The 14,244-nt window shown below is 53.9% G+C and overlaps 1 protein-coding gene across 1 annotated transcript; it reads left to right on the top strand.

The window, feature by feature from the left end:
• Positions 1-2,240: 2,240 nt before the first annotated feature.
• RFLNB (refilin B) lies at positions 2,241-12,944 on the top strand. The gene is made up of 3 exons (XM_024350152.3): positions 2,241-2,562; positions 7,215-7,318; positions 9,689-12,944. Exons 1-3 carry the CDS (start codon positions 2,353-2,355, stop codon positions 10,017-10,019), a joined length of 645 nt encoding a protein of 214 aa, XP_024205920.2. The 5' UTR covers positions 2,241-2,352; the 3' UTR covers positions 10,020-12,944.
• Positions 12,945-14,244: the final 1,300 nt, after the last annotated feature.

Raw genomic sequence — 14,244 nt, 5'->3', positions numbered from 1 at the left:
GTGACAGGAACCTCTCCTCAGTGCCAGGGTGGCACCTTGGCAAGTCCTTTAAGTAGATCTGGCTTCCTGAACCCAGAGGACAACCTCAGGACCACCATCTTCCCAGACACCTTTCCCAATCTAACCAGGCTTTCATGCTTGGCTGGCAAATTCCCTCCAGTGAGTCCAGGCCTCCCACTGCCAACAAACCGTCTTTCTACAACCCCAGAAAGCACTGAGACTCCTCCTCCGATGCCACCTGGGCTGTGCAGATGGTGGGATCCAAAGGGGTAGGAGGTACAGCTGTGTCCCTGCATCAGAAGCCTGTGAAGCGGAGTGACTCCATCTTGAATAGGAGCTGGGTAAAATGAGGCTGAGACCTACAGGGCTGCATTCCCAGATGGTGAAGGCATTCTAAGTCACAGGATGAGATAGGAGGTCGGCACAAGATACAGGTCATAAAGACCTTGCTGATAAAACAGGCCGCGGTAAAGAAACCGGCCGAAACCCACCAAAACCAAGATGGCCATGAGAGTGACCTCTGGTGGTCCTCACTGCTACACTCCCACTCGCGCCCTGAGAGTTTACAAACGCTATGGCAACATCGGGAAGTTACCCTATATGGTCTAAAAACGGGAGGCATGAATAGCCCACCCCTTGTTTAGCATATCCTCAAGAAATAACCATAAAAATGGGCAACCAGCAGCCCTCGGAGCTGCTGTAAGGAGTAGGCATTCTTTTGTTCCTTTACTTTCCTAATAAACTTGCTTTCACTGTATGGACTCGTCCCGAATTCTTTCTTGCCCAAGATCCAAGAATCCTCTCTGAGGGCCTGGATCGGGACCCCTTCCCGGTAACACTTGCAATACCGTTTGGCCAGGACCGTGCACTGCGGATTTTGCAATCTCTTCCCGCAGACCCTGAATGCATGAACCACCTGCCAGCACACAGGCGCGTGCCAGGTTTTACCTTCTGTGGAGGGATGATGCCGACTCTCTGTCCGCAGCAAGCTGTCTCGGATCAGCTGTGTGACTTGGGGCAAGTGAAATCCCTCTCTGTTTCCTTACATGAAAGTGACAGCTAAGGGAGGTAAGAGGAGGGAACTTGGCCAGCGGGTCTCTAAGATCTACCTGCTCTGAGTTTCTGAGTTTAACAGGTCTGGCCCAAGCAGGACAAACATCCTTTATCTTTACAAGGATGTGCACTGGGCTGCCACTGTCTCAGCCAGGGACGTCCAGGGTGTGACTCCTGAGCTGTCCTGTAGGTCTGGGTGAGGCTCCAGCTCCAGGCCCTCGGCTGAATACCCATCAGAACCCCCAGGGGAGGGCTGCAGGTGGAGTGGGGACTCTGCACTTTCTGCTGACCTCGGAGACCCGTGAGAAACAGCCCAGTCCTACACCCCGCAGCTATGGAGACGAGTTCCCACTCAGGATAAGGCTTCGTTGTCACACCGAAGGGGTGGGGAGAAGTGCTGTCTGTTTTTCAGAAGGGATTCTCCTGGGGGTGGGGTGGGCAGAGCGGTTAGCCCCGGTGAGGGAGAAGCCGTGGCCCCCACCGGGCGGCCGGTGGCCCTAGAGGCAGCCCGCGGTCAACCTGCTGAGCGTGTCCCCGAGTCTGCGCCAGCCGCAGAAGGTCTCTGCCCCGCGTGTCCTGCGTGGCCACAGCCTGTCCAGCTGAGCACCAGGGGTGACCCGCGCCTGCGGAGCCCCTGAGGACAGGCCTCTCCTCCGGGACGGGCAGGAGCGCCAGAGCCCGCCTTCCGGGGCCAACAGGCGGCTGCGGCCACACGAAGCGCATTAACTATTAATAATTTCCAGTTGTTTGCTCGCCGGCTTCGCGCGGCTTCCCAGGCCTCTGCGGGATGGGATCCCCCGACCGCGAGCTCGGAAGCTGTTAGCGCCTCCCGGGTCCCGCTGCGACAGGGCGAGGGGTCAACGCGCCCCCAGGGCCCCGGCGCGAGCGGGTCCCCGCGTCCACCTGTAGCGCGCTGGGGGCCAGACCCCGGGCTGGGGGGCCTTTGGCGCTCGGTGCCGCCAGCGCGCGGGGATCGGCCTCGGGGGGCGGGGCTGGGAGCCAGAGGGCGGGGCCCACCGCCGGGGGCGGGGCCGGAGGGCGGGGAAGGGGCGGGGCGGGGGCGGGGCCGAAGCCGGGGTGGGGAAGGCTCGGGGCGGGGCCGAGGCCGGGCCTGGGGCGGGGAAGGGGCGGGGCCGAGGCCGGGGCGGGCAGCGGCGAGACCCGGGCGGCGCGCGGGCGGCGGGGCAGGGAGGGAGGGAGGGAGGGCGGCCGGGCGGGCAGCGGCCCCGGCCCGCGTCTGCGCCCCTCGCTGTCCCGCGACCCCGGCGCGGGTGCCTCGGGCCCCCCTCGCGCGCCGCCATGGTGGGCCGGCTGAGCCTACAGGATGTGCCCGAGCTCGTGGACGCGAAGAAGAAGGGCGACGGCGTCCTGGACAGCCCGGACTCGGGGCTGCCCCCCAGCCCCAGCCCCAGCCACTGGGGGCTCGCGGCGGGCGGAGGCGGCGGAGAGCGCGCGGCGGCACCGGGGACGCTGGAGCCCGACGCGGCGGCGGCGACCCCCGCGGCTCCGGTGAGTGGCCCCGCGCGGGCTCCTTCCCTCCCAGCGCCGCGGTTTCCGCTCCGGGCCCCCCAGCGGCTCCTGCTCCCCGGGCGCGCTGTGTCGGGACGGGGCGGCCATCGCCGGGAGCCCGGGGCGGGAGCGCCGCGAGCCTGGCCAGCTGGAGCGGGTGGCTGGAAAATTGTCATCGCCTGGGTGGCGCGGGAGCCCCGGGAGCGGCGAGCCGCCGTCTCCTCCCTTCGGGGTGGCGGCCCCGGGGCTGCCGGGCTGCGGGTCGGCCACATTCCTGCCTTTGCCGGGCGCGGGGGGCGCCTGGAGGGAACCCCGGCCCGACACCCCGCGGCTTTGGGCTCCCACGGGGCCGCGCGCCTCCTCCCAGCCGGGCCCCCCATCCCGGGGCACAGGGGCCAGAGCCTTCCTCGACCTTGGGAGAAAGGTCCCTCCCCAGCCTGCAGCCTCCCGGGGCCCCCTCTTGGCCTGAGCACCGGGAACCCGGTGTCCCTCACATGACGGGTGGGAGGCCTTTGGGTGGGTGGAAACTTTCACGGAGTAATCCTTTTACTTTACTTTAAAATGTTCATTTAAAGAAAAAACTCCACCTAATCTTTTGCCCTGGGACTCGCTCGGATGTTGGTGTTTGCTGCCTTTATTTAGAACTCTGGGGAAGCCACATCCTGCCCGCAGTCTCAGAAAAGCTGGAGCGGGGCTGCAGCCCGGCCCTGCTCCCTGGGATGGGGACCTCCAGCCCCCTCCCCCAGGTGAAGTCGGCGGCCGCTGCTGTCCCTAGGGATCCCCACGAGAGGTTCCTGGGGACCCCCACGGGAGCCCCGGCGGTGCTGGTGGTCTCGCCCCTCCCACCCTGTCTCTAGGTGGGCATCAGGGCAGTTTCCTCATCGCCATCCCAAGGCGGGGCTGGCTTCAACTTGGCCTTCAGCGCCCTCCCGTCCGGCCCCATCTGGCCTCGTCGTCCACCTGCCCTGGCCACAGGCCGGACACATACACCACACCAGCGTTTCTGCTGCTGCCCTCCACCCGCATGCCCAGGGCCTCTTATCTCTCCCAGGAGGCGTCCTGCTGGCCCCTCAATGCCCAGCTCATGTCACCTCCTCTGGGAGGCCTTCCTTGATGCTTCCCAGGGGCCAGAGTCCACGGCTACATCCCCGTTCCTGTGGCCCTTCGTTCATGGGTCTGTTATGACCTCTGCTGCCTCACATCACCCCAGCCCCAGCCTGGAGCGAGGGCCGTGCTCAGGGAGGGTCTGTCGGGTGGGCAGGGATGGAAAAGCAGAGAAGGCGACAGAACCGAGTGCTCCTGCCGATGCCTGGAGGAAGGCGGTAGGGGGTTCAGAGATCACCCACCTTCGCATGAGGTGCCCCCTTCTGTTGGGCAGGGTCTGGCAGCCAGAGAGTGGGGGCAGAGCAGGGCCTACTGTCACTATTTGGGGGCTGTTTGCAGAAGCCAATGCCCACACCTTATGTGCCCTCCCCCCCCACACCTTAGGTACCCCCCCAACACACACACACCTTATGTACCCCAACACACACACACACACCCCTTATATACCCAACACACACACACACGCACACACCTTATATACCCAACACACACACACACACACCTTATATACCCCCAACACACACACACACACCTTATGTACCCCCAACACACACACACACACCCCCCTTATGTGCCCTCCCCCCACACATACCTTATGTACCCCCCAACACACACACACACACCTTATATACCCCCAACACACACACACACCCCTTATGTACCCCCAACACACACACACACGCACACACCTTATGTACCCAACACACACACACACACACCTTATATACCCCCCAACACACACACCTTATGTACCCCCCAACACACACACACACACCTTATATACCCCCAACACACACACACACCTTATGTACCCCCCAACACACACAAACACACACACACCTTATATACCCCCCAACACACACACACACACCTTATATACCCCCCAACGGAAACACACACACCTTATGTACCCCCAGCACACATACACCTTATGTACCCCTGCAACACACACACACACCTTATATGCCCCCCAACACACACACACACCCCTTATGTACCCCCAACACACACACACACCTTATGTACCCCCAACACACACACACACACCTTATATACCCCCAACACACACACACACCCCTTATGTACCCCCAACACACACACACACGCACACACCTTATGTACCCAACACACACACACACACACACACACCTTATATACCCCCCAACACACACACCTTATGTACCCCCCAACACACACACACACACACCTTATATACCCCCAACACACACACACACACCTTATGTGCCCTCCCCCCACACATACCTTATGTACCCCCTAACACACACACACCCTATGTACCCCCCAACACACACAAACACACACACACCTTATGTACCCCCAACACACACACGCACACACCTTATATACCCAACACACACACACACACACCCCTTATGTGCCCTCCCCCCACACATACCTTATGTACCCCCCAACACACACACACACACCTTATGTACCCTCCCCCCAACACAAACACACACACACCTTATGTATCCTCCCCTGCCACACACACACACAATTCACTGATCTTGGCTCCCACCCACCGCCCCTCCTCTAGCCTGGCCTCGCTAAGCCTCCACCCAGGTCCAGGACCTGGACCCTCAGGGCCCTCTGCGTCTCCGTCCTGGTCCCCTTTGGCTTTCGCATTTCCACCCCATGCCCCTACTTGACACACCTTATCCTGGTCTCAGGATAAAGGTCTCAGAGCCATCCTTCTAGAAACGTTTGCCTCCTTCTCTGTCCTTGGGAGATGTGGGGGTGGGGCTGCCAACTCCACACCCTGGCGCAAATGTACACCCTTCTCTCAAATTAGGCAAAGAAAATGATAGATCCCGAGTGAACCAGGGAACATAAAGGGCTTCCGAGTTCAGGCTCTGCACCGTGTTTATCTTTGCACTCTTTAACACGGAAGCCCTGATCCTGCAAATTGGGTGAAAACTAGCCCCGTGTCTAGGATGTAACTGACTTCTAGTGAGCCTTCTTGGTTAATCAGAACGTCCCATGCATTGGCCGGGCTGGAAGTCCTGCTGTGCTCTGGTTCACTGAGTATTCTGGATAGCGGAGGGTGACAGGAAGAACATGTGGTGTCCGTCTCTCTTTTTTTTTTTTTGACACAGAGTCCCACTCTGTCGCCCAGGCTGGAGTGCAGTGGCATGATCTCGGCTCACTGCAACCTCTGTCTCCTGGGTTCAAGCGATTCTCGTGCCTCAGCCTTCCTAGTAGCTGGGACTTCAGGCACACAGCACCATGCCTGGCTCATTTTTGTATTTTTAGTAGAGACAGGGTTTCGCCACGTTGGCCAGGCTGGTGTCGAACTCCCGACCTCGGGTGAGCCACCTGCCTTGGCCTCCCAAAGTGCTGGGATTACAGGTGTGAGCCACTGTGCCCGGCCTGGTGTCCATCTTACCAATGAAAGTTTTTTCTTTAAAGACAGAGTCTCTTGTTCCGCCCGCTTTGTTGCCTAGACTGGAGTGTAGTGGTGATCTCAGCTCATTGCAGCCTCAACCTCCCGGGCTCAAACGATCCTCCCACCTAAGCCTCCTGAGTAGCTGGGACTACAGGCGCGTACCACCACACCCAGCTAATTGTTGTATTTTTTGTAGAGATGGGGTCTTGCCATGTTGTCCAGGCTGGTCTCAAACTCCTGGGCTCAAGGGATCTTCCCACCTCCACCTCCCAAAATACTGGGATTACAGGTGTGAGCCACTGCGCTTGGCCAGATTGAATCTTTAGTTAGAAAACAAAAAATTCCCTGGTAGCATATTTCTTGTTTTGACCTTTTCTAGAGTGTTGCTGAGACGGTGACGGAGCGCTGCCGAATTGAGGATTCGGGTGAGGTGAGCCTCGGCTCACCAGGGTTTCTCACCGCAGGGCGAGGGGTGGCAGTCTGGCTTGAGTTTGTTTCCTCTTTGAAGCTTTTCACACAACCTTAGCAGTGAAAGGGGGCATCCACTTTGCTGTGTTGATAGGGTCACAGGGCTTGTGATGTGGCTCCTCTGAGGGCTCACGGCACGGTCGTGGTCAACCTGGGATTTGAACCCAGACCTCTCTGCTCCCTGCCCAGCGTTTCTCTGGTGTGCCCAGCACGGGGGACACAGATCCCAGTTGGGCCCATCAGCTGGAGGCTCAGAGCCACAGCCCTCTGTGGGCAATGCTTAGAAATGGCCCGTAGGGGCCGGGTGCGGTGGCTCGTGCCTGTAATCCCAGCACTTTGGGAGGCCGAGGTGGGCGGATCACCTGAGGTCAGGAGTTCGAGACCAGCCTGGCCAACATGACGAAACCCTGTCTCTACTAAAAATACAAAAAAAAAAAAAAAATTGGCCAAGCGTGGTGGCACATGCCTGTAATTCCAGCTACTCAGGAGGCTGAGGCAGGCGAATTGCTTGAACCTGGGAGGCAGAGGTTGCAGTGAGCTGAGATTGTACCATCGCACTCCAGCCTGGGTAACAGAGTGAGACTCTGTCTCACAAAAAATAAAAATAAAAAAAATTAAAAATAAAAGAAATGGCCCGTAAGAGCTCTAACTGCATTCTTCTCTGTCCTTGAAGAGTCCAGCGTCTCTCCCCCTGACTCCCGGCTGTGCGCTGAGGCTTTGTCCCCTGTCCTTTGGCGAAGGAGTGGAGTTTGACCCCTTACCACCAAAGGAAGTAAGGTAAATATAGCAGGCCCCGATTTTATTCTTTTTTTTTTTTTAACAATTTTAGTTTTTTATTCCAGATATTAATGCTTGTTGTTATAAAAAATTAGTTAATTGCAAAAGTATGACAGAGATGATTAATAGTTTGGTGGGTCCTCTTTCTGTTCCTGCATTCTAACCAATTAAATATATAGACATGCTTTTAAAATTAAAATAAAAATGAGATCATGTTATGTATAAAGTTCTGCATTTTCTTTTTGCAATTCATGTATCATGGCTGTCAGAGGGTTACAATTTTGTCAAATATTAATTCTTCTTTCCAGAAGCTGCTGTCCCCTACTCCCTTACCTGCCAACCCCGTCTCTGAGATCTTTTAACCTTGTCTCATAGTATAATTTCACTAGGCAAGCGCTCGTCTTCCTCTGGGGATGATCTCATCCAGGATTATCTGGGGGCAAAGATGCATTGAAGGGCTCAGGTAAAGATAGGTCTTTTTAGAGAAAGGAGTTTTACTTTTGGTACCTGGTGGTTTGATAGCTGGAGTTTCTGCTGCAGTAACACAAAGGCCCCTTTGACATGGAACAAAGACGAGGTTCATCAGTTGGGAGGTGAGCAGTTCAGCCTTTTGTTCCTGTGGAGCTTGTATTTTGAACAAAATGGGGCCATGACTCCCACCAGCCTCTTAACTACTTGCCTGAGGAGGAGAGATGAAATTTCCGTTCCACTCACAGAAAAGAATTCTGATTCTTACTCACCTGACCAGTGGGTAGGGGCTGGTTGGAGGCAGTGCTGTTAGATGTGTCTGTATGTGACGCTCATACTCTTTTCAGTATCTGCAAAGCTATAAGAATTCAGTAAAATGCATTAAAGCTTTGCTTCTGTAAGAAAAGTAACTTCTGGGCCAGGCACGGTGGCTCACGCCTAGAATCCAGCATTCTGGCAGACTGAAGCAGGAGGCTGGCTGGAGCCCAGGAGTTCGAGACCAGCCTGGGCAACAACAGTGAAACCCTGTCTCTACAAAAAATACAAAAATTACCTGGGAATGGTGGTGCACGCCTGTAGTCCCAGCTACTCAGGAAGCCGAGGTGAGAGGATCGCTTGGGCCCAGGAGGTGGAGGCTGTGGTGAGCTGAGATCACCCCACTGCACCACTCCAGAGTGGGCGAGAAAGCGAGACTCCGTTTCCGAAAAACAAAAAAAAAAAAAAAAAAGAAAGAAAAGAAAAGAAAACTGACTCCCAAAATTAAAAGAAGGACTTGAAAAAATTAAGTACCTGAGGAACACAGATGCTAATTTATCTTATGGAAATCAAGATGATAATTGGCTTTCATTGATAAGTCAGATACCCAGATACGTAGGTTTAGGGAGGGTCCCCAAACCAAATGCCAAGGTGAACAAAGTATTAATATTTGGTATAGCCAAACTTTCAGAACCAGCATTCAAGGTTTCTGGGTTCCTTTATCCTCTCATTAAAGAGCTGATAGGGTGGGTGCGGCGGCTCATGCCTGTAATCCCAGCACTCTGGGAGGCTGATGCAGGAGGATTGCTCGAGCCCAGGAGTTTAGGACCAGCCTGGGCAACACAGGAAGTCCTCATCTCTACAAAGAATAAAAGATATGTTGTTTAAAAAAAAAAAAAACACACAAAAAAAGAGGCCAGGTGCAGTGGTTCATGTCTATAATCCCAGCGTTTTGGGAGGCCAAGGCAGGCAGATCACCTGAGGTCGGGAGTTTGAGACCAGCCTGGTCAACATGGTGAAACCCCATCTCTACTAGAAATACAAAAATTAGCCGGGCGTGGTGGTGGGCGCCTGTAGTCCCAGCTACTCAGGAGGCTGAGGCAGGAGAATCACTTGAACCTGGGAGGCGGAGGTTGCAGTGAGCTGAGATTGCATCACTGCACTCCAGCCTGGGTGACAGAGCGAGACTCCATCTCAAAAAAAAAAAAAAAAAAAAAAAGAGGAAACGGAGGCTGGGAAGAGTGAAGTAACTTGGCTGAGGTCTTAAGCTTGTGCGAGCGGGAGCAGGATCCAGGGCTGCTGCCCGCAGTGGCCAACAGTGATGTGGGGCCAGCTTTGGAAGCCTGCACCCCTGTATTTAAATCCCAGCTCCACTCCTCAGTGGCGCTGTGACCTTCACCTCTGCACCTCGGTTTCTCCTCTCAGGGTCGTTGGGGAGATTAAATTGGGTCCCGTAAGTAAAGTACTCAGACGACGGGTACCCGGCACATAGTAAGTACTTTATAGACTCTGTGACCCTATGCTGCTTCTCACTGGAGCGGCCACGTTTCTACATGTGCACCCCACAAATGACTCACGGTCACAGTGGGGACCCCAAGCCCCCGGCTCAGAGGAGCGGCTTCACGCGGCCTTATGTCTCCCGCCCAGGTACACCTCCTCGGTCAAGTACGACTCCGAGAGGCACTTCATCGACGACGTGCAGCTGCCCCTGGGCCTGGCGGTGGCCTCCTGCAGCCAGACGGTCACCTGTGTCCCCAATGGCACGTGGCGCAACTACAAGGCCGAGGTGCGCTTCGAGCCCCGCCACAGGCCCACCCGCTTCCTCAGCACCACCATCGTGTACCCCAAGTACCCCAAGGCCGTCTACACCACCACCCTGGATTACAACTGCCGCAAGACGCTGAGGAGGTTTCTGTCCAGCGTGGAGCTCGAAGCCGTGGAGCTCCTGGGCAGCGACGACCTCTCCGATGAATGCTGACCCGGCAGGCTGGGCTGGGGTCGGACCGGCTCTCCCGCTGTCCTGCCCCCGACTGCCCTGGCCAAGCTGGGCGACCTTACCCTTCACGTCATTCCAGCCCCAGAGGAGTCTAACCTAGAGATACCTCCAAGCCCGGCCGGGGGAAGAGAAAAGAAAAAATCACTGCATCTCATAATTATTGAGATCTTTGTGTTGTAATTTTCAAGCTGTTTTTAGAGGGAAGATATGTCCTGGTTTGCTGCTGTGTTGTTTTCCCAAAGTCTCAATCAGATGAGGCAACAAAAAGACCACCAGAATTGCAGGAAAGCAGCAGCAGTCTGGGATAGGGAGGGGGGAGGAGAGCTCTCCCTCCATGGTCAGTTTGTCAGAAGAAAAGCATGGAAAAAGTGAGATTTAAGAAATCTCAGCCACGGGTGTCTTCACTGCACAAAAGTGGTGCAAATTCAGTAAACAGTGACACCTGTGTGGGTTCAATCTGTGGAGAGTTGAGTTCCATTCCTTTGTTTTTAAATTTCCACCTCCATTTGTGTTTCCTGTTAACCTAAACTCTTGTAATTCTCTAAATCTTTTTTCATGATAAAAAAAAAAAAAATCCCAAACCACAATTTAAGATGCCTTTTTTTTTAAAAAAAAAAAAGGTTCTCCGTGTTGCCACCTGCTCCGGGAAGGCCAGGCCAATGGGCGGCCAGGTTTGGGAGCAGCGGCTTCGGCTCCGATTGCTTCCTGACGGTCAGTTCCAAGCACAGGCTCTGAGAAACACCTCGAACCCTTGGTATCTGGTGACCGTCTCCGCAGGCTTCCGTGAGTCTCCGATAGGTGTTTTGGGCTTTTGGAATACTTTGAGAATACTTTCCCAATACTTTCCCATTTTTTCATAAGGCAACACGGAGTGGACGGCCTTTTTTGAGAGAAACAGCATTCTAAGAGTATGCTTGGAAAACACACTTTTTGGGAGTCCACGTGGGGAGTGGACACTGAGGACAGGAAGCGGTGGCCCTAAGACCTGCGGCCACCCGGAGGAGGCAGACGCAGGCGATGACCTGGTTCATCATGAGAGGAGCCAGAGTTGACTCAGTCGTAGGATCTCGATGGCGTCAGAATTGCAGAGGGTTTCTGCCAGTGCCTTAGGTCTAATTCAAAAAGCAAGGAAGGCTGGGCACGGTGGCTGGCGCCTGTAGTCTCAGCTACTTGGAAACGGAGGCAGGAGGATCTCTTGAGCCCAAGAATTCGAGACCGGTCTGGCAACATAGTGAGCCTCCATCTCTAAAAAAAATTGGCAGAAAAAAAAGGCGAGGAAATCTGTGCCCCCATCCCCCGACACCAGACAAGCTAAGGTGCATTCACAGTAGGGAATGATGTCAAAACCTGGCCGCCGTGGTGGCGCGCGTTCCTCTCACACCACCGTATGGCGGCAGGTGACAGTCAACTGAAATGTTCCCAAGGACCGTGTGAATTCGGCTGACGTGGCCCAGCAGCGGGGTGGACCTGGGTGCGGTGGCTTCAGACCTGCCTCCCGCCACCCCGTCCTCCCCTAACCCCTTCTTGGGACCTCCTGCCAATCCCTGTGGTGTTTGAGTAAAGAAAGTGGCTGATGGTTTACCTTTTTTTCCCAATATTGGAAAGAACAAACTAGATATTCCCTTTGAATACATCCAAATTATTTCAAGTGCCTGAGGGTTACCGAGCAGGTGAGGGGGCACCCTGGGACCCACAGTCTCCTCAGTCACGTGCAGAGCAAAAAATGCTTCCTGTGTTTGGAAGAGCAAGTGACACAGCATTTATTGATAAAAATGGATTTTTCTGTCTGATTTCATGCTGTGGTCGTTTAAGTGGTCAATGTCTTTTTTTTTTTTTTTTTTGAGATGGAGTCTCGCTCTGTTGCCCAGGCTGAGTGGAATGGCGCCAACTCAGCTCACTGCAACCTTCACCTCCCAGGCTCAAGCGACTCTCCTGCCTCAGGCTCCTGAGCAGCTGGGATTACAGGTGCCCACCACCACGCCCAGCTAATTTTTGTATTTTTAGTAGAGACGGGGTTTCACCATGTTGGTCAGGCTGGTCTCGAACACCTGACCTTGTGATCCACCCGCCTCGGCCTCCCAATAATTTGTAAGTTATGTTAGTGGGATCCTCAAGGCCTTGTTCTGCCCCGTGGAGACGCTTGCTCGGATGAGCTCAGGAAACAGTACCGGCTGCGTGGCAGGCCTGGGTGTTGCGTGCGAGGACGTGGCCTTTGAACACCGCTGTGCTCTCAGAGGTCCTTAGGAGATATTTTTTTTTTGTCTTAGGGGGACTGTGTTAAGTTCAGACAAATCATGCTGGGTGTGGAGAGAGTCTGAAATACGTCAGTGAAGTAAGTAGCCGTGAGCGATTGTGAATGTGTAACGCAAATGGAAAACCGGGTTTTACCGCGTTAAGTTATTCACTAGGGAGCCAGTCGTAGTTCTTTGTAATCCTCTTTCTTCCAAACCTGCTTTGCTGAAAGTTGCAGAAAAGGAAGTGTGTGGAGAGAAACAGAACCCTTCAGGGTGGGTCAGAGGACGCCATCCACGGTGGATTCGTGTTCGTTTGCAGGTGGAAGCAGTGATTTTTAGGACCCACTGATTAAAAACAAACATTCCCAAGTGTCTCTGAGAGATGCTGTTTATTTGTTAATTAAAAAGCTTTTTTCTCTGTCTTTTAAATGATGGCTTTCATGTAATAAGGATATTTTTAGTGAAAAATTGTTTTCCTTTCAAATTACAGACCTTTTAAAAAAACTTAACTTGAGCGAGTACCTTTTCATTTGACACTTTTCCTGTTTCTAACCTTAGGAAACCAGAATAGCGTTTGGCAGACACGACGTTTTCAGTTACCTTTGACACCTGCCCCACTCCATTTTGCTTTGTGATGTCTTCATTTAACAATAAATTATCTGAAAAAACAAAACTTAGAGAGATGCTTCTGTTTTTAAAGTAGAATTATGTTTGTTTACGCAAAATGAGAAAAACAGCTCCTCATCTTGAGAAATTTTAAGACGTGATTATATTTAACAGTATTAATCTACAAGTACAAGATTTTCCGAGTGTGGCTGGGCACGGTGGCTTACACCTATAATCCCAGCGCTTCACAGGGCCAAGGCTGGAGGATCACTTGAGGCCAGGAGTTCGAGATCAGCCTTGGCAATGCAGTGTGACCCCATCTCTACAAAAATTAAAAATTAAAAAAGAAAGGGGCCAGGCACCGTAGCTCCCTCCTGTAATCCCAGCACTTTGGGAGGCTGAGGTGGGCAGGTACCTGAGGTCAGGAGTCCGAGACCAACCTGACCAACCTGGTGAAACCCCGTCTCTACTAAAAATACCAAAATTAGCCAGGTATGGTGGGGCACACCTGTAATCCCAGCTGCTTGGGAGGTTGAGGCAGGAGAATCACTTGAACCCGGGAGGCGGAGGTTGCAGTGAGCTGAGATCACGCCATTGCACTCCAGCCTGGGTGATGGAGCGAGACTCCATCTCAAAAAATAAATAAATAAAAATAATTTCTGTAGCTTGCTTCAGGGGAGAAAAGGGTGAGGGAAGATCAGACAGCCCTTCACTTCTGCCGTTTTCTCAGTTTCCTTGAGCTTAAAATACACAGCAAGGGAAAGTACCGTATTTTGGGGCAGCATTTCCTGCACGCCATCCGTCCCTTTGGGCAAAGCAAAGAGAGAGTCAACAAGAAATATTGAAAATGGGCGGAGGCCCTGTATTTCATTCAAGCATCCAATTCACGGCAAGGCTGTGTGTGTATTTGTCTGTCTTTGAGTGATGACTGGGAAGTAATTATGTCCCAGAGATGCAGCTCCATCTTGGATGCTGATCTCCCCTACTGACTTCGGATTCACCCCAGCTCAGCGAATGCTTCATCTATTTTATCTACGGTTTCTTGTATAGGAACGTGTACTCAGCACAAATCCTGCCCTGAGGCAGATTCACATAGCGTTCCTGCCTTTCCCTGCGAGCGTCCCACACAACCCTTCCCTATGGTGAACGAGTCCTGAGTCTAGGGGTAACGGTGCAGGGACCCACCGTCTCCCCTCGCTGCTGCCTGGGACCTCATGGCTTCTGCTCATGAGGCTCTATTAGATGTTTCTTTCTTTTATTTTGCTTTGTTTTGCTTTGTTTTATTGAGACAGGATCTCCCTCTTTCTCCCAGGCTGGAGTGGAGTGGCACAATCATAGCTCACTGCTGCCCAAGAACCTCTGGACAC

The sequence above is a fragment of the Pan troglodytes genome, chromosome 19 (assembly GCF_028858775.2).
Source record: "Pan troglodytes isolate AG18354 chromosome 19, NHGRI_mPanTro3-v2.0_pri, whole genome shotgun sequence".
Taxonomy (NCBI): domain Eukaryota; kingdom Metazoa; phylum Chordata; class Mammalia; order Primates; family Hominidae; genus Pan; species Pan troglodytes.
This window is presented reverse-complemented; position numbering and strand designations above follow the sequence as displayed.

What these genes read in the sequence shown, in the direction of transcription:
- RFLNB (XM_024350152.3), top strand. Translation starts at nt 2,353, where the DNA reads ATGGTGGGCCGGCTGAGCCTACAGGATGTGCCCGAGCTCGTGGACGCG. An exon ending in CGGCGACCCCCGCGGCTCCG is followed by an intron (nt 2,563 to 7,214) that starts GTGAGTGGCCCC and finishes CTGTCCTTGAAG; the next exon opens with AGTCCAGCGTCTCTCCCCCT. An exon ending in TTACCACCAAAGGAAGTAAG is followed by an intron (nt 7,319 to 9,688) that starts GTAAATATAGCA and finishes TCTCCCGCCCAG; the next exon opens with GTACACCTCCTCGGTCAAGT.